The following is a 20,052-nucleotide window of genomic DNA, read 5'->3' as shown; positions in this document are numbered from 1 at the left end:
GAGGACCTGACACTAAAAACAGTGAAGTCCTTACAGTAAATGCCAAACCCAGGACTCCGTCTGGACGGCAGCTTGACTCACCAATGTAGCCCTCCACGACCTCGATTAACACACCTTCCCATCTGAAAACGCCAAAAACATCCTAAAACTTCTTTGCAAAGTATTTATCTTCTTCAGGTGTGTTAACAGGTTTTATAAACCACCATGATATCTGGTTAGTTTTTAATTATTCAAACTCAAGAATGACTACAAAGGTGGCAGGGAAAAAATGTATATATATTTTTTTTTTTGAAAAAATGTATATTTATACATAGAATTTCCCCAACTATAAACTTTTCAAGGCCATTTGAGAAAGCTGTAGAGCTGAGGCACAAAGTAGTCCTTGTAATGTCCGTCGATGAAGCCTTTCCCACTGTTGTGCACAAACCAACAAGGAACGTTGGTCCCAAACACTCTGTCTGTCCGGTAGTCCTTCTGCAGGCCTCTGCAAGGAGAACAGTGGGCGTGGTTAGGACACAGACCAGGGCGTGGCCAGCTTGTGTATCTAGAAAGAAGACACACTCTCCCTCTGTGTTTTCTGCCCCCTTCTAGCACTGTATCTGCTAACACCCCTGTGCCCCATCCCCGTTCCCCAAGTCTTCCCCAAGTCATACAAAGCACCAGAGTCAGGGGCTTGGTTTAGAAAGACAGACAATAAGCAGTGTGTCCTTGGAAATTCAAATAACCTGTCTAGAGATTGACCAATATGGACTTTTCCAGGAAGGTAAAGAGTGCAAATTAACTTTCCTTTTTTATTTTTTCCCTGCTGCCTTGGAGGGGAGGCCCATGTAGTCAGAGGCAGTCCTCTTTCTGGACATGGGGAAAGGGACAAGGGGGCAGTGGGAACTGGCTGGGGGCTATGTCCTCAAGGTTGCCTAGGGCTGGTATAGTCTCCAAATTAGCCCAGAGCAAGGAAGAAGCTGCCAGATTTAGCAAATAACAATGCAGGATGCCAGTTAAGTTTGAATTTCAGATAAACACCACTCATGTTTCAGCAGAAGTATGTCCCAAGTATCTGAAATTCACAATTTCCTGGGTGTCTTGTGTTTATCTGGTGAGGCTGGAAGAGGATCCAACCATCGTGCTCTGGGGAGCTGCGGCTACTGCAGGGAGGCTGTGGGGCGGAAATAACGTTCAAATGGAAAGAAGGTGGAAACGAAGCTCCAGCTCACAGGTGCCCTGCAGGATGAATCTGAGGTGCCTCTCAGCTTGACTGCAGGGCTGACTGTTCTACTTAGGAGCGACGCCGGCTGTTCCTGAGACATTCATGGTTTTTGTTTTAAGGGTAAAGAAGTTATACGGTATACTGCCATTAATGAGCTTTAAAACATACATCTTTGCGCGTGGCCCACGGGTCGAGTTAGTTTCCGCTGTGCGTCACGAGGTGCTGGCAGTAGAAGAAAATGGGGCCCAGCCTTTACCTTTGGTCATTAGCATAGAGTAGATGTGTTTACAAGTTATCTCAGATAACTTGTTATTACTGTGATCAACTGTGCTCAGCGTTGCTTCTATGAAACACGCTTACTGACGCCCAGTGGTAACTCACTGATCTCTGGTAAACCCATACTAGTTGAGTAGTGTACTAAGAGCCCATTGTTGCAGTTCACAAATCTATTTCTGTGGTAACTTTATTTTACTGTTTAATTTTATGGCTTAATGATTGTTGTAATTTTATGGCTTAATTGTTGTAATTTTATGGTTTAATGAAGTACATGGAAGCCAGTGACATTCGTGTGCCAAAAGAGTCATTTCTCATCGAGCAAAGTTGGCTGCTTTGTAAAAACTCCAAAAAGGCCCCGAATTCTTTAATATGATACCAGATTAGGCCTGGGTGAGACAACTGTAAAAGACTGGGAAAAATGAAAAAGACGTATAAAAAGTTTAAACTCAGGATGCTTTACAGGTATCTATGTTCTCACTTCAAAATGAAGCATATGGATACGGTTGTGTAAGAAAAGCTACACCAAGATGTATTCAGTAGATTCAAACACAAACATGCATTCAGTGGATAAGTACTCAAAAAGAAAGCTCTAGGCTTAAGTAAAAATCTACACATTCTTTCGCTAGCACTACGGCGAGTAGGTGTTTTTATGATTTCTTCCTTTGATCTGCTTTTTCAGTTATCCAGCTTGTGGCCGTATGGCTTCTAATGTACGAAGGTGAGAAGAGTAGAGTAATTAATCTTGGCATTTGATGGTACGTACTTATGTACCTGGTCATTTTTTGCATTTCGGATGGACTCCATGCAGTGTCCTTACGCCAATGCCATGTATGTGTCTCTTCCTGGTGAATTGTTTAGTGTGACACAGGTAAAGCTTGAAATGGCTTTTCTTGTTCTTCTATTTGGCCGTGAGTCCAATCCTAACAGGAGCCCTTTTTGTTCCCGTAGTATATGCATCCGAGACATACCTGGTGACAATCAGCTTTTGTCCCTTCACATCCATGTTTGCCTCTGGCTTCTCAGGGTCCTTTCCTGGTCGCTCATTGAAGATATGTATCTTTGGCTCATACATGAACTGGCCTATGAAACAAAGTCCAGACGTTTATTTACATGTAACTCAAGGGAAGACAAAAGGACAGGCTGGTCATGTGATCCAAGCTGCATTTTGGTTCCCCCATCTAGACTTTCTGGGGTAGACAGATGTACTGAGAGGAGAAGGATGCAGATGGGGATGGGTTCTTCCTGAGGGCAAATCCATGCTGCTCACTCGTATGTCGTTTGACATATGAGTCTGATCAACTGGACCCCGAGTAAAATCAAACACTCTGATGGTGGGGGTAAAGGTCAGCACCTGAGAGTACAGCTCAAATCTAGAAACACGTTTGGTTTGTGACACTATACAGTATGCTTAAATCGCCACCGTTCTTTAAAAAGTAGGGAAGGTTGACCTGGACGCCCTGCTTGTTATCACAGACTTCCTAAACCAGTTCACTTCTCTTCAGTGAGAAAAAAATCTTCAGCATAAAACGTACAGTGTATCCATCCCTTCTCTTAATCTGCCCAGTATGTGATGAAATCCCAGCCCTGGGAAACTTTGTCTGGAGCAGCAAATAGTCCCAGCTATAGCATTACGAGTCGCCCTGCACTGCTGTGTGGGGTTGTAGGAATCTTGTTTCTTATTCTCTGTATATTATGATGTTTTGACATCTTAAAAACTCCGTCTGGCTGGGGGGAGACTGCCCCTCCCTGGGAAAGCCAATTCTGAAAGAGAGCAAAGGAGCCGGGAGCAGGGCGGGGATCTGCAAACAGACCAGGCCAGAGCCGGGCCTGCTGTCTCTGGCCTGGGAGCCCCAGAAGGAATCATTCCAGGGCCAGGTGCCAGGCAAGGAAAGACCACCCTATAGCCCAGTGCCCACTGAAATTATTAAGCCAGCCAACCCCAAACTACCCTGCTCTGTCCTGTCTTTGCCACAGAAACCCCAGTAAAGGCTCTGGCCTGGACCTATCTCTTGCTCCTGCTTCTGCTTCCTGACCCAAACCTGGCCTCCCCGTGGCCCTGCATGGTGAGATGTGTCTCATGTTTCTATGGAAACCGCGAGCAACGGTAAATGTTACACTCTGTCAACGACACTGACCTCTTTGTGTGTCACTCAGGCACCTTCATAAATTAAGACCAGGGTGTGGGTCCTCCCTGAACCCTTGAGTCCATACCTGTCACTTTCCCACATTCTAACCAAATGTTCTAACCTTGAGCCAAAGTTGCTCAAGACCTAGGGTGGTCAGTCCCACACCTGCCAGATGGTCCACGGACACTTTACCTATCAACCCGTGTACATTAAGAGAAAACTTGTTTGTGGGGGGGATGTAGATCCCCAAAAAGTCGACATTGATCGGATGCTTCTTCCAAACGCGATGAAGTAAAACAGAGAAGGACATCTCTTTATCCAGGGTGATAGTCACAGTTTTCTCTTTCTTCACCGAGACAAGCACCCTGGTGGGAAGTCAAAAAGGAGTTAACGATTCCGGAACAGACTCGTTTTAGAATGTCATTCCTCTCCCACCCCTAATATGACTTCACTCTGCCCCGTACAACCCCCCAGTTTTTTAAGAGCTTTACGACATTTTGGCCACAGAACGTTGATTTATCTCCCAGCGCTGAAATTCTGTCAATGGATACGTTTCCATATCAACAATGAACAGGTACTAATGGGAAGATATTACTCATAGGACAGAATCATAGTGTTTCTGAGCACTCTGACACACTGGGCTGGATTTCAGTTGATGGATTCATTCACACGTCCAACATGTACTTATTGAGTGCTTACTGTATGCCAGGCGCCAGGCTAGCACTGAGACACACTGTGTCCAAAACACATAGACTCTACTGCCAGGAGCAGGGCAGGAAGTAACAAAATTTTTTCTGAACCTTGACTTCTTCACATTTAAAATGATGATTTTGAGTTTTATGTTTGTGTCACGCGTGTCTGGATTTGTTGATGTAGTCACGTGTCAAGGATACGCCCTAATTAGGATGTAACTGTACTTGCCTCTGGTTAAGGATGTGGGCCGTGTCGGACCAGGACAAGACAGATGTTCGAGAGCCCCCGCTCAGGGAGATGGTCTCGGTGCTGATTTCTATTTTCATGTCCTCACGTTGGAAATAAAATCCCAGTTTCCCAAAATAGGTGCTTAGTTTTTCATTCTTGGGCTTCTTGGCACCGATGAGCTGTCCATTGACCAAAATCCCTGCAAGGAAAAAAAAAGTTTTTTCTCTCTTGTGCGCTCTTTTTCTTTCTTTCTTTCTTTCTTTTTTTTTTGCACATGTGGGCACCATAATTCAAATTTATAAAACTTGACAGAATGGGAAAATTATTTTTTTATTTAGCTTCAGGATTTACAAAATATTTTTTTCCTCTATAATTCTCATTTTATAACTGTTTTCTTATGGTTTAAATTAATCATATCACAAGTTCTGCTAGTTCATACTCAGAGTATTTTATCTAGAATAGTTCAAATAGTTAGGAATATATTTATAATTCATTTCTCACTATCAGAGTTTGAAAAGAGTAGTTTGAAATATATATATATAAGATTTTATTAAGGTAGGAAAGAAAGAAATCCCAGGTAGTGACAGTGAAGAATGACCATGATCTAGTAGTCTAATTCTAATATAATATCTTTTTATTTTACCTAATTCTGGATCAGAAACAAGGTTGAGGATTTTTCCAGGTTCTGAGTCAATATTGAAACAAATATTCTTTTGGCTTTTTGGTAGGTAGATGACGAAGTGTGGGTCATTTTCAACTGGAAAATATACAAAGAAAATGAAAACAAACAAAATCATAGAAAGGAAGATTAATTTGAACAGTATTTTATTCCTGAACTTCTTTAATTTCACAACAACAAATGTTTATGGTGCTCCTACTATACGCTAGGTACTGTTCTAGGCACCAGGGAGGACCCAGTGGTCCAAGCGCTGTCCCTTCCTCATGGAACTGCCATCAGAGTTCTAGGTTATCTTACAAATATAATGTATACTCGTTTTGTAGCTATCACATATATTCTAGGCTAGAGAGAAAAAAATGAATAAGAAAGACATTAGGAATAAGAAACACAAGCATACACACTATATGTATAATATATACTACAAATGCACTACATATGTGTATATACAGTGACTGTGTGTATAGATAGGTAAAATACCTGTATTTTTAAGTAGTCATACACAGTGCATAAAAACAAAAAACATAATATTACCTTTTGGCATACAGATTAATATTGATCAATTCCAAGAGCAATGAAGGATCAAACTAGTCCCAAGAAAGTACTCCTTTGTTACTAGACACCATTATTCTGGCTGATCTTTTTTGTTTGTTTGTTTACCCATTCAACAAATATTTGGTAAGAAAAAAAACCAAACCATGTGCAAAACTCTGAATTATGCAACGCTTGGTGTAGCTATAAATAAGTCATGGTCTTTACCTTCAAGAGAGAAATAATTTAATGAAGGAGTGACAAAGACTCTCTCCTGGGACTAACTCTACTCAGGCTTCCCTGAACTCTTCAGGTTTGACCTCAACTTTTGGACTTCCATGTTCCTCTCTGCATTGTCTAACTTTAGCAAAAATCCTACTAAGTAGGTTTAGCTAGAATCCCCCACCCTCCAAATCTGATCACCCTTGATATCTATTCAGGTTCCTCCTCCCCCCACCATCCTCAAGTGAGGTCTGATTACCTGGCCTGCCTTCAGCAAGAATCCTGTTAGGTTAGTTTAACCAGAACCCCCCCTTTCCACTGATGTTTCCTCTTAGTAATATTCCATTTACTGACCTCAGCCTGGTTTTTGTCTGTAAATTCCCACTTTCCCATGGTGTGTTCAGAGTTGAATCTAATCTCCCTCCTGCACTGCAATACCCCAGTGCAGTGGTCCCTACACCCATCATGAATAAATTGTTCCTTACCATGCTTTAACAAATGTCTGAGAGGTTGCTGTTTTCTAGATGCTATCACAAAGCTCTTTGCAAATATTAACTAATTCTCACCGCAGTCCTGCAGAGGACAGGTGACCTGCCCGAGGTCACATCACAGCGTTAATAAGTGGCAAAGTTATGACGCAAAGCCACGCTGTCTGATTACGTGCCCATTCTCCCAACCATCCTGATATGCTCCTTCAAGTGTGTGTTTGGAAACTCGAAATGGAGGATAAACTCATCCAGAACTGGAACAAAATCTTGTACTTCTTTGCACCCCTCACACCACCAAGCTTATGCTCTGTAGTCAATAAATACTTGGTTAATTGATTTTGTGTAGGAGCTGGGCATGAGAGGGCATCATTAAAACACGCAACAAAGCTTCCCAGCTCTTTGTTTCTTTAATCAAAAAAATCATTTTATTATGATAGCCTCTTCTTTCCTCTACACAAATAGGGTGTTTTGAGATAACTTGGCTTGAACGAAATTGCTTTCATTAAAGATAATCATGGGTTTTGCCATTTTGATGAACCTAGATCCCATCCATCAGACCTTTTGGTGAGCAGCAGCGAATCAGTACTGCCCTAATGAGTGGATAGACGTCTACCAGAAACAAAAGGTCATACTGAAGTTAGTCTGTGCAGCCTTCCATTCTGATCAGGTTGGAGGGAGATTGAGGACCTGGGGTTAATGAGTGTGAGACTAGCCAGCATTTACCGAGCTTCTCCTGGGAACCAGGAACCTACTTTAGAACCACCTTGCAGGTTATTATCATCCCCATTTTGAAGGTGGGCTGAGACCTATAGATGTTTCAGTGTCCAGGCCAAGGTCATGGGGGCAGAGTTGGACCCCAGAACTGTCTGACTCTCAAGACCTTGTCCTTTTGGTTGCCTCATACAGCAGAGACAAGAAACTCGGAGCAAGCACTGCATTCTTACTGAGAAGAACACTTCAAAATAAATTGGCTCGGGCTCTACATGTTTCTATGAAAGTTTTATTTTGCAAAGGAACAGTTTAAGTGACTCATGAACTTGTCACTGCAATCAGATCTTGCTCTCAGAAGCCACTCGTTGGAAACACATGGTAAAAATGGCTGTTGTGCAAGCACAGCGACCTTGGACACACAGATTCCCTCCTCATGTGCCGCTTTACGAGGCTGTCACTCTGAGAGTCACATGCAGAGCCCTTCACCAAAGCTCCATATTTGGAGGTGATGTGGGAGGGGAGTGGAGGGACCTCTGTCTGAAGCATCGCCACCAATGGAAGTGTGAAGAAGAAGATCACCTTGGGCCCCCAAACAACAATTTCAGAGCTAAGTCGTAGAGGTGGGATGTTTTAAAATCTCTATCAAGATACTTATTAAAGATATTTAAAGATACCATAAATATCCATTCAGAGTCCTCGCTGTGTTCTCTCTGTTATAATTCTATGTCAGGTGAGTGGTAGGTGTACAGTCCTGAGAAATCAGTTCTGAGGATTTCTGGATAGAAGAGTCTTACGTTCCAAGCAGTCTAGAAAAGCAGCACATTTCTAAGAAGCTACACCAGAAGCTACTCTGATATTTAAACTGCAAACCACCCGAGTTAAGCTGGTACTTTGGACCTTCCAAGAGTGAGAGGGATGTGCTCCTTCTTTGAATGTTGAAATTTACTCCTAAATAAAAGGCAGAAAAGGGACACAAGCTTTCTACATGGGACCAGCCAATGGGTAGGCAGTGGAAACCCCTTTCACCGAAAGGCATAGTGCAGACCAGGAACAGGAGAGAAGATAGTTTCCTATTTCCCCCCAGGCAGCCCCTCTCTCTGGTTGAGAAATAAGACCCTGCAGAGGTTGATGACCAGAAGGCAAAGAAAGAATCTGCACAAGGAAGCCAGATGCAGCTGCCAGGACCCTCGCGAGGAAATTCGTTTTCCTGGCTTTCACACGATTGCATCTGCTACCCATGCCTGCCACTGAAACCACTGGTAGAAAGATTTTTAAATGCTGAGCAAAACTAGGATTTTCAAATATGCTGTTGATTAAAATCAAGTAAGCAAATTAACAAACAACCTCACAAAATAATGTATGATAATGCAGTTATATAGGAAACAACATTCAAGTATTTTTGATTATAAAATTGATAATAACACCTATTTAGGGACTTTCCTGGTGGCCCAGTGGTTAAGACTCTGTGATTTCACTGGAGGGGGCACAGGTCTGATCCCTGGTCGGGGGAACTAAGATCCCACATGCTGCATGGTGTGGCCAAAAACAAACAGAACACCTATTTATTGAGTGACTATAACATGCCAGCTCTTTAAAGATGGTTACATATTTAATCGACAGCTATGTAAGTAGCTTACATCATGATACTTACGTACTTACAGCTACACAAGTATAGTGATGCCTGTTTTCAAAATGAAGGAAGTGAAGTGCAGAAATGTTAAGTAACTTAAGTTCAAATGAGTGTCATGAACAATCTCCAAAGAAGATGTCCTTTCCATTGATACCTATTGGCCCTCCCCACACGAGAGGTGCATCTCTTCCATCCCAGAAGGTTTGCCTTGTACAGTTGGAAATGGGGTGCTATGGAATGCGTTGTCCCCCCAAATTCATATGTTGAAGCTGTAACCACCAACATGATGGTGTTTAGAGGTGGGGCCTTGGGAGCTGATGAAGGTTAGACAAGGTCATGAGGGAGGGACCCTTATGATGGGGTTTGTGCCCTTATAAAAGAGACACACGGGAGAGCCTGCCCTCTATCTCTCTCGCCAGTGCATACACAAAGGGGCCATGTGAACACACAGGAAGACAGGTGCTCCCTACAAACGAAGAAAATGAAATGTACCTGGCTGGCACCTTGATCTTGGACTTCCCAGCCTCCAGAACTGGGAGAAATAAACTTCTGTTGCTTAAACCACCCAGTCTATGGTATTTTGTTTTGGTGGCCCAAGCTGACTAATACATGGGGCCATCTTCTTTCCATGGAAGGCAATGATGCCTATAGAAGGCTTCCAGTTTTACCAGGATTTTTTAAACGTATACCAATGCTCCATGGCATTATGGTCCAATTGAGATCTGGGATGTGGAAGAATTGTGGAAGTTCCCTTACCTCTCATCACGTGTGGAGGAGGGGTTGTCTCAAGCACTGGAGCACCAACCGCGGGCATTGGGACCATTGGTGTCGGTGAAGGGTTCACCCAAGGTGGGAATGAATTTGGAGCAACTCTGTTGCCATAATACAGGGCACCTGCATAGAAAAAACTGTATCCATTAGTTTCCAGGTTTACTTTTCCATGGACATTGCTTACAATATCAAGAATCTGTTTTATGCAGACAGACCCCAGAGGTTTTCAGCTAAGGTTTTCTCCCATTATTTTTATTCCTGAGTTCTCTATCTTCCAGCTCCTTCTGTCATCATGCTGTGAGGGCCTGCTGTAGGCTTCTCTGCAGAGTCTGGGTCCTGGGCTAGGGTCTGTAGTAGGAGGAACCAGCCCTCGGAGGTTGGGGAAGGACCTTGTGCCTTCACCATAAACTGGGGAGATGAGGTCCAGCCAGACTCTGGATGGCATCTTCTCGGATCTATTCCTATCCACTCACCAAATGACAATCAGAAAGCAATAAGGATTTACTGTATAACACGATATTCAATATCTTATAATAACCTATAATGGAAAATAATCTGAAAGTACATATATATATAAAATGGAATCATTTTGCCGTACACCTGAAACTAACACCATATTGTAAATCAACTATACTTCAATAAAAAAGAAAACAAAACAAAACAATCAACTGAACGATTTAGTTTCCCAACCAACCAATATCCCCTACTGGTTGCAAAAAATTCATTTGGGGGCTTCCCTGGTGGCGCAGTGGTTGAGAGTCCGCCTGCCGATGCAGGGGACATGGGTTTGTGCCCCGGTCCGGGAAGATCCCACATGCCGCGGAGCGGCTGGGCCCGTGAGCCATGGCCACTGAAGGTGCGCGTCCGGAGCCTGTGCTCCGCAACGGGAGAGGCCACAACAGTGAGAGACCCACGTACTGCAAAAAAAAAAAAAATTCATTTGGCTTTCTGATATGCAGTCAGCTCCTTGTCTCTGAGAAAAAAATGCCAGTTCACCTAGGCATTTTATTCAGGGGATATAAAATCACCTATAAATGCCAGGTCATCTAGCCTGAGTTTCTCCCTGCATAAATTTAGCTGTGAGGCTCCAGGCTATTGTAACTGGAAGTCAGAAGTAAGAGTTTCTTGAAGCCTGGACCTCTGTCATAAAGTTGGCATCTCACTTGGACAGAATTAAAAATGCAGAAAACGATCCCTCCAGTGAATGCTGGTCATTCTCAAGATTGTTAATACAGGACCAGTCCCTAAGAAAGGGAGGAAGGAAGAGATGAGTAAACCAAGCTCTTCTAAATGTGGGCACACGTGCCCTTGGGTGTACCTTGGGACATTCCACGAGACACAGAGATCATGGATAGCTTTTACGGCAATTTTGAGCTTCTTAGCTTCCATATATATTTTTCCCAAGAAAACCCTTTCTCCTAGTTTAGAAATGGAAGGCACACCTTTTTCCTGCCTGCCTCACCAAAAACCTCCCGGGAACTAAGTGTCCATTTGAAAATCGGTGTAGTGCCCCAAAATGGAATAACTGCAATGTCTAGGAAACAAATCTATTTGTAAGTGAGACAGTTTTCAATTCTTTGCTTTCAACAGGATTGGAGAAGGGCCTGACATGTCATCTGATAGACCATTAAAAATACTTTTTTGAGTACTAGATTCTATATGAGTTTTGTATATGACTTCAAAGAAGTTCAGATAAGTGACTGCCACTGCTGTAACCAAGTTCTTTCCATTCCTGTTTACTTTTATCTATGTCAACAAGGCTTATCAGGACTTAGGCTTATAAAAAAATATCGGGTTGGCCAAAAAGTTCGTTTGGGTTTTTCCATAACATCTTATGAAAAATTTCTCCACCAGGTAGGCAGACTCACCTGAACAACAAGAATGGTCTTGTGGAGGGGAGTCTGCCAGCATGCGTTCATCCCCGGCATCATTTTCAATCACCAAGGATGTGAGGGGGGTCACTATATGGTGATCCAGAGACATCTGCAGGATTGTTTTTGTAATTTTCCTTTTCACAGCAGCTGTAGGAGCCAGGCTCCTGTACTCAGGAAACAGAGACATTGGACAGCATCACTAGATTTAACTCCACCACTTCTGGGTCCAGCTGGGACCCTGGGGACCATGAGGTAAAACAGAATTAACTGGCTTCATGAAGCTTAGTATTTTGTCTATCCATGCAGTCCTAAGGAATTTTTAAACAGATTATTATTTTTCTTAACTGAAGTATAGTTGATTTACAGTGTTCTCTGTGTTAATTACTGCTGTACAGCAAAGTGCTTCAGTCATATATATATATATATATATACATTCTTTTTCATATTATTTTCCATTATGGTTTATCCCAGGATACTGAATATAGTTCCCTGTGCTACACAGTAGGACCTTGTTGTTTAGCAGATGTAACAGCTTACATCTGCTCACCCCAACCTCCCACTCCACCCCTCCCCCGACCCCCTCCCTCTTGGAAACAAGTCTAAATAAGTTATTTTTGAGAGCAGTTTTAGGTTCACAGCAAAACTGAGCAGAGAGTAGAGCTTTTCCATGTACTCCCTGCCCCTTCCCCACCCGACAACCTCCCCCATTATCAATATCTCCCACTAGAAGTGGTACATCTGTTACAATCGATACATCTACATCTACACGTCATCAACACCCAGGGTTCACTTTTGTGTTGTACATGCTATGGGTTTGGACAAATGTATAATGACAGGTATCCGTCATTATAGTGTCATACAGAGTAGTTTCACCTCCCTAAAAAGTCCCCTGTGCTCTGCCTGTTCATCCTTTCCACCCACTGCTCCCTGGCAACCACTGATCCACTTTACAGGGATTGTTTTTTAAAAATCAATATTTAGGGCTTCCCTGGTGGCGCAGTGGTTGAGAGTCCGCCTGCCGATGCAGGGGACGCGGGTTCGTGCCCCGGTCCGGGAAGATCCCACGTCCCGCGGAGCGGCTGGGCCCGTGAGCCATGGCCGCTGGGCCTGCGCGTCCGGAGCCTGTGCTCCGCAGCGGGAGAGGCCACAGCAGTGAGAGGCCCGCGTACCACAAAAAAAAAATCAATATTTAACGTCTGCAGCAATTTGCTATACACCTTTCCATGCACCCAGTTGCCTCTGTAAAGAGGCAGGGACAGTTCTCACTTACTTTAAAGCCACAGCTTACAATCTTGTGTCTGTTTTATAATCTTACTGACATTAAGGATTTTCTCTCTGAGCACAGTTATACAGCCGTATTTCATTTTTCCCAGCCCCGTTCACACCACCCTGCTCCCTCTTCCTAAGAATCTGATCAAATAGGTGGAGGCGGGCTGGGGAACAGTAATTTTCTTATCCAAACACCCCCCTGTAATTCTGATACACGTGATCAAAGAACCATACATTACTCTAGAAATATAGTTTTTATATTGGAGCATTTAAATACCAGTCAGCTGAGAAGCCAGAGCTGAAATAGGTACCTATAGGAAGCCCTTACTTACGTGATATCAGAATTGTATAATCATAAATTTCTCTTTGGACAATAATCTATTTTCAGGAGTAAATGCAAATGAATTCCTGATACCCACAGCAATGAGATGGATGAATCTCACGGGCATCACATTGAGTGAAAGAAGCCAGAAACAAAAAATACAGTTTGTATCATTATATGAAATTTCATCATAGACAAAACTAATTGATAGTGACCGATGTCAAAATAGTGATTTCTACTCGAGGTGGGAGGTGGGCGTTGAGTGGAAAGGAGAATGAAGGAGACTTCAGAAATGGAAGAACTGTTCCGTGTCTGGATCGGGTGCTGATTACGTGGGTGATGTGCATAAAAATTCATTAAACTGTACATTTAAAATGAATGCACTTCACATGCTTTATTGTATGCATGTTATATATCAAGAAAAAAGAAAAACGAGTGAACCCAGCTTGAGTTAAAACTGCCTGAAACCAGTGGAAATGAATACTCCAAACCCTGTAATAATTTGCTGCCTTTCTTGGTTCCAAACTCTTTTTTTTTGTCTATTATGTCAAGTATCCAAGGCAAGTCTTTTGCTTTTGCAAATCCCTGTGGTATACGGTCTTCTTACCGTTCAGCCAGAAGTTGGTTGATAGTCAGATAGGCCCACAATTTCTTGGTGAAATCAGGATCTGCATGCTTGTCTTTGGATAGAAAATCCTCCAAGCCATCCATCTCGGCCAGGGTTTCCAAGACTAACTCTGCATTAGCCTGGACAGTGGAAGGTTCAGTTGAAAGACACCAGTGGGGCAGAATTGTAGTTAATCAATTCACATTTTCCAAAGGATCTACTGTGAGTGAATCAGGGTAGCAGGCAACTGGAAGGGGAATGCAAAATAACCCAAAAGAATACACAAGAGGAAGTAAGAGCCAACCTCCAGCGTTTGGGATGGAAAAGGTCAGGATTTACACAATAGTTGGGAAGATGGCACAGATATTCTCAGGCCTTCCCTATCGCTTTTTGCTTTTATTATATCCACATGATTCTTGGAATTCAGAGTATCAGCCTGTTAATATACAAGATGTCTCTTGTATACTAAGGGGACAATTAGTGTTTTTAGAATAAGCAGATAAGTGGAAGTACCGAAGTTGCAGTGATAATACCCTGTAACTGCTCCAATTTATCAGGGTCAACTTTTCCTGCCACCACGATCTCTGAGCCTCCAAAATAGTTATGGAAACTGTTTTGAGTGACATCTGTTACTGGTGTTTGGGGATAGTTGAACTGAACGTTCCGGAGCAAGGGAGTCGAGACCTGGTTGTAGAATTTCTACAATTCATAGAAAAAAACAGAGAAATCATTACTTTCACATCACTTTATAGATCTAAAGCATTTTTCTCTGAGATTCTTCAAGTGCTTAGCAGACATCGCTCAATTTATTCTCCCAGGATCTCTGTGGAAAGCTATGGAAAATTCTCATAGTTATTCAATGAACTGAAACAGAGACGATCAAGACTTTGTTAAGAATATTGCTCTTGATTTAAGAGCCCAGCATATTTTCTTTCTGTTATGACGAGCATGAAAAGCTCATGGACTCTCATAATAAGTCAGCTGGGTGGATATCCCCAAATTAGAACCTGTCTCTTACCTGTCCCCAGGTTTAAATATGGTGCCTGCTATCGATAGATGGTACCTGGTACTGACAGAGGGTGGAGTAAAGTATATTCTTCTTCTCCTTCATTTTTTCTTGTCCATTTAGTCAAAATAAACAAGTAATTGATATCCTTTATATTTAAGGCAATGTACAGGCTATAATTTGACTTGTGTTGCATTATAGAAGTTGATTTCCAAGATGCCAATGTACTTTAAAGGGAGAACAGTGCCCATGACGATTAGGAGGACCGATGGCTTAGCGGGACTGGAGAGACACAAGAAGCTGTGATGGTGTCTCCCAAGACCTGTTCAGGGAGTAGGGAGCTTGGTATCCATCACCTTACCGCCTCTCATCTCACTGTTACTGCAGGTGTACAAGTGGGGGTGGGGTGCATGAGAAAGGAATAGAACACTTCCCCGATTCTTGTGACCTAATATAACTGACATAATGACAATTTTTACTTAAATTCAGCCATCTTCTTTTAGGCATCCGATATTGCTAGTTGAATGATTTTAAGTGAAGAAAAAAAAAAAAGAACAGAAAAAAAAGTTACCTTGAGCTGGGCAGAAGTGTCCTGGTTTCCATAAATCCTTTGCGCGATCCCACGGTTTTCGTTGGAGAGTCTCTTCAAAAAATCATAGTCAACATCAAATCCTATCCCCAAACTGAACAAGGAGATGTTTTCTCGTATGTTCTGCTTCACGTTTTTCTGAATTTTTGACAATTTCAATTCCCCTAAAGATGATGACAGGAAGGAAAGGAGTGAGAAGCCAATGCTATCAAGATTTAGGAAAACGCATGGAGGGCAGTTTAGCAAAATTTGTCCCAATTCAAAATGCACCTATGCTTTGACTCAGTCACTCAACTTCTAGGAATGTCCCCTAGAGATGCCCTCATACATGTTGAAATGAAGGACGGACAGTGGTATATAGCAACGTTATTGGGAATAGCAACACATTAGAAACAACTTAAATGTACACCGATAAAGGAGATGGGTTAAATTATGGTATAGTCAAACTGAAATACTATGCAGTTATAAAAAAGAACATGGCAACTCTTTATGTGTTTATATTGAACGATCTCAAAGGCACATTTTTAAAGGGGAGAAAAGCAAGGTGAAGGTCAGCATATGCAGAATGCATTTGTATACACGTATGTATGCGTGCGTATATATTTCATATATTTGTGTGTATACGTATATACAGTATACAGATACACATAGAATATCTCTGGAAAGACACATAAGAAACTGGTAACCAGTGACTGTCTCCCGGGACAGGAACTGGATGGTTGAGGGTCAGGAGTAAGAAACTGACAATCTTTTAAGCTTATTTCCTTAAGATTTTATTCTAAAATTGAATTTTAAAAGTCATCTGATCCAAGCACTGAATCTACAACAAATACACAACAACTGCCACTCTGCCTCACTCTCTGTCTTTCTAGAACTCTGGTACCTTGTCAGGATCGCATCACTGGTTCTCCTTCCACTGAGCTGTGTCACGCACAGTTAGGTACATCCTTGTCTACAAGACGGACTGCAGCGCAATCTAGCATTCACTCTCACTGGCGCTTGTCCGTGTAAACACGCAAATGAAGCAAATGCAAATAACAGTGTATGTAATAGAAGCAGGGAGACGGCGAGCCATTGTGTGGATAAGAAAACACACAGGATGCATCAGAGAGAAGTAACCTGTCCAGGTGCAGTGAGTACATGGGGGAAATCTGGAGAACAGTGGGAGAACAGGTCACTGCAGACTCAGAGGATACATCCTCATCACACACTCTCCACACACCACCTCGCACACCTTACGCTGAGGAAATAAACACGCTGCACTAGTATGTATCAGCAATCCTCACAGCATGTGACTCAAATTCAAGTTTCCCCACGCTGTGGAGGTGAAACTGAGGCATTCAAGAGCGTCCTCCCCCCAAACGTCCGGGGACTGCTTTAAGTGGAGTGAATGCTTCAGGGTCAAAAGAACGCTTCTTTTAGGAAGCACGGCTTTAAAATGGCTTAGACACTCAGGCAAATGCATTTGAGTTCCCATTTTGAGCAAATCACGTTCCCAGGCAACAAAAGTAAAAATATTTATCACTAAAAATGTAAATGATACTCGCCTACTGTCGGATCGCCGTCAGACACCAAAATGATCAGCGAGACCGCGTTGGGGTCCAACAGTCCCAAGTTATTGGCTTCATTCAAAATAAAGATGGCCCGCAGCAGTGCTTCGTTGATATTTGTCCCTGTGAAAGCCGTAGAATGTGCTGTTCTGTTACATACTCTTATTTTCCACAGAAACAATCACGTCTTGGGTTCAGGTTCATTTGTTTGGTGATGGCTCATGTATAGTTTATTCAGTACCCAAATCATTCGATTGCTTTCTAAATTTTGACCAGGCTGGTCCAGATCCCCCAGTGGAATAAAATATTCACTTTGTAGTCAATGGTTCCCTTAGAGATGAATTAACCCTTTCAAAGCACCAGTCATTTTGTTAACCACCAAACTGAAGTTACCTAATTCAGCCTTGCTGACATACTTGGACACTGTCCTGTAAACAATTATGTGTTATGATATGTGATTTTTTCTTTTTTTTAAATTGAAGTTTAGTTGATTTACAATGTTGTGTTAATTTCTGCTTTACAGCAAAGTGATTCAGTTATTATATACATTCCTTTTTCATATTCTTTTCCATGATGGTTTATTTCAGGATATTGAATATAGTTCCCTGTGCTATACAGTAGGCCCTTGTTGTTTATCCATCCTGTATATACTAGTTTGTATCTGCTAATCCCAAACTCCCAGTCCATCCCTCCCTCACGTCCCTGTCACCCTTGGTAACCACAAGCCTGTTCTCTATGTCTGTGAGTCTGTTTCTGTTTCATAGATAAGTTCATTTGTGTCATATCTTAGTGATATTATATGGTATTTGTCTTTCTCTTGCTATGTGAATCATAAAAAGGCTAGTATCACTTACTGACACCCTTTTCTGAGGTGTGTGGGATGGGGTATGGATTATGCTTTCACCATGACCATAGTATTCATTGTTTAATAATAAATGTATTATTTAAAGCAGACCACTGCAGACTGGGCAAAGACCATTGGGGTAGGGAATCATATTTCTTAAGTGAACCAAGATTTGAATCCTATGGGAGTTTCTCACTGGGCTGTGGGCCAAACCTACTTACCTCCACTGGGCTGGATTTTGTGAATGTAATTCTTGGCATCTGCAATCTGTGTTTTAGTAGCTGAGACTAAATCGTTTCTCCAGGTTCGAACATTGTGGTTGAAATCAACCATGGAGAAATGGTCTTCAGCGCGTAGATCATCCAATATGGTCTTCATCGCTTCCACCGTCTGTTTTGAGAGAGAATAGAGAAGGGTCTTAATACATAAGCTCTAAGCCTAAGATGAAACGAGGAAGACCAATAATTCATCCTAGTCATCTTGCAAGTAGTGGCTCAAGCTATAATTTTTCCAGAAAACCATATAAATCCACTTGAGTCAACACAGATCTACCTCTCCTGTATTCTGAACATGTATTGTCTGTATTTCGATACTTAAACTTTTACTGTCTTATTTTGTCATGCATGACCAGTCTCACTAGCTTGACTTTAAGTTGAGGATTATGAGCCTCAGGTGGCCCCTTTGTGGTGTCTGAGAATCAAATGTATTTCTCAAGCGCATCTACTCAGCCTTCTCATCCACTACCACGTAATTATTGCTTCCTGTCTCCTTCCCCTTCAAACCACCAACACCCCCCTCTCCTGTCTCAGCTGATGACCTGGATTCCTACTTCACTGAGAAATGCAAGCAATCAGAAGAAAACTCCCACCACCATAAAATCCCACCTGCCAGTACTTGTACCCATAAACTTTTCCTTCCTGCCTGGTAATGTAGAAGAACTGGTAGTTGTATTTCCGCCTAATGCAAATCCATCCACATGTGACCTAGATGGCATTCTCTCTCGTCTACTGAAGGACATGGCTCTAGCAACTGCCCTTTGCCTCTCCTGCATCTTGAATTTCCCTCTGTTAGTACATTTCCATAAACAGAGTAACATGCTATCATTTCTCATTCCTTAAAAAACCTCATAATGTACCCACTTGCCCCATTTCTCAGTTTCCCTTTGCAATAAAATTCCTTGAAAGAACTGTCTAAACATACTGTCTCCAAATCTTCTTCTGAAATACATTCCATTCAGGTTTTCACCATCATCCCTCCACTGAAACGTCGCTCGTCAAGGTTGCTGTGAGATCCGGTGGACTATTCTCATCTTATCAGACTCAATCTGAGCAGCATCTGGACCAACTGGTCACATCTCTCTCCTAATATAACTTCCTCGTCTTCTTCCAGAGCCTTGGACACTCTTGGTTTTCTTCTTTCATTGGCTACTTTTTCTTAGTCTTCTTTGCTGGTTCCTCGTCTTCTCCCCAGATTATTCTAATTATTGGAATAGTGTAAGTTTGACTCTTGGTTTTCTTCTCTTATCTACACTTACTCCTTGGTGTTCTCACCTGGTCTCATGGCTGTGAATACCTTCTACATACTGGTGGCTCCTAAGTGTCTATCTTAATATCTCACCTCTGAGCACCAGATCTGTAGAGCCAACAGCCTGCTTAACATGTTCGCTTGGGTGTGTAATAGTCATCTCAGACTTCGGTGATGAACTAAGTGCCTGACACATAGTGGGTGCTTAACAGATACTTGTTAAGTGAGGGAAGGAAGGAAGTGAGGGAAGGAAGGGAGGGAGGGAGGGGTGAAAAAACTCTTGTATTAGAGCAGTGGTTCTCAACTGAGGGTAATTTTCTCCCCAGGGGATATCTGACAATGTCTGAAGACATTTTCGATTGTCATGACTGGAAGGGTGGGTGCCGCTGGCATCTAGTGGATAGAGGCCAGGGATGCTGCTAAACGTCCTACAACATATAGCGTGGTCCCCACAACAAAGGATCAGCCAGCCCAAACCGTCAGAAACACCACTGTTGAGACCTGGGTACACTGGGTAGAAGCACAGTGGGCAGGGCCATGTCTTCTCTGTCTTTTGGATCCTAGAACAGTAGTGAACATTTGGGTGGTCAGAAATGGTTGTTGAATGAATGAATGGTTAGTTGGTGGTTCAAATTGGTTGAATGGATAGATTGATGAATAAAATAAGAAATTTCCTTGTTTGTTTAGAATTGCATCTATACCATTAACACTGAATAAGCCTATGTCGAACTTTGAACTGGAAGATGTGAGACAGGATGGCCACCCTCAAGGAATTACAGCATAATTAGAAAATATAGGCATATAGTGATGTCAAAGTTATTCATGAACAATGGCAAGGTATTAAAGTGTTATATGCAGAAGAACCAAAAGGATATGAAGCAGAAGAGTGAGCAGAGTGAGAAGAGGTTATA

General features: G+C 42.4%; 1 protein-coding gene across 1 annotated transcript in view; it reads right to left on the bottom strand.

The window, feature by feature from the left end:
• Positions 1 to 321: 321 nt before the first annotated feature.
• The window catches only part of ITIH2 (inter-alpha-trypsin inhibitor heavy chain 2), a 37,488-nt gene continuing 17,757 nt past the window's right edge, over positions 322 to 20,052 (bottom strand). The window contains exons 10-21 of the mRNA XM_060121024.1: positions 17,839 to 18,007; positions 16,771 to 16,896; positions 15,206 to 15,387; positions 14,142 to 14,327; positions 13,629 to 13,768; positions 11,425 to 11,594; positions 9,542 to 9,679; positions 5,171 to 5,284; positions 4,528 to 4,726; positions 3,799 to 3,971; positions 2,449 to 2,560; positions 322 to 484 (exon numbers count right to left, since the gene is read on the bottom strand). Of these exons, the coding sequence (XP_059977007.1) occupies positions 337 to 484; positions 2,449 to 2,560; positions 3,799 to 3,971; positions 4,528 to 4,726; positions 5,171 to 5,284; positions 9,542 to 9,679; positions 11,425 to 11,594; positions 13,629 to 13,768; positions 14,142 to 14,327; positions 15,206 to 15,387; positions 16,771 to 16,896; positions 17,839 to 18,007 (1,857 nt within the window). The 3' untranslated portion in view covers positions 322 to 336. The remainder of the gene's footprint in view (positions 485 to 2,448; positions 2,561 to 3,798; positions 3,972 to 4,527; positions 4,727 to 5,170; positions 5,285 to 9,541; positions 9,680 to 11,424; positions 11,595 to 13,628; positions 13,769 to 14,141; positions 14,328 to 15,205; positions 15,388 to 16,770; positions 16,897 to 17,838; positions 18,008 to 20,052) is intronic.

This window comes from Lagenorhynchus albirostris, chromosome 1 (assembly GCF_949774975.1).
Source record: "Lagenorhynchus albirostris chromosome 1, mLagAlb1.1, whole genome shotgun sequence".
In the NCBI taxonomy this organism is placed as follows: Eukaryota; Metazoa; Chordata; class Mammalia; order Artiodactyla; family Delphinidae; genus Lagenorhynchus; species Lagenorhynchus albirostris.
This window is presented reverse-complemented; position numbering and strand designations above follow the sequence as displayed.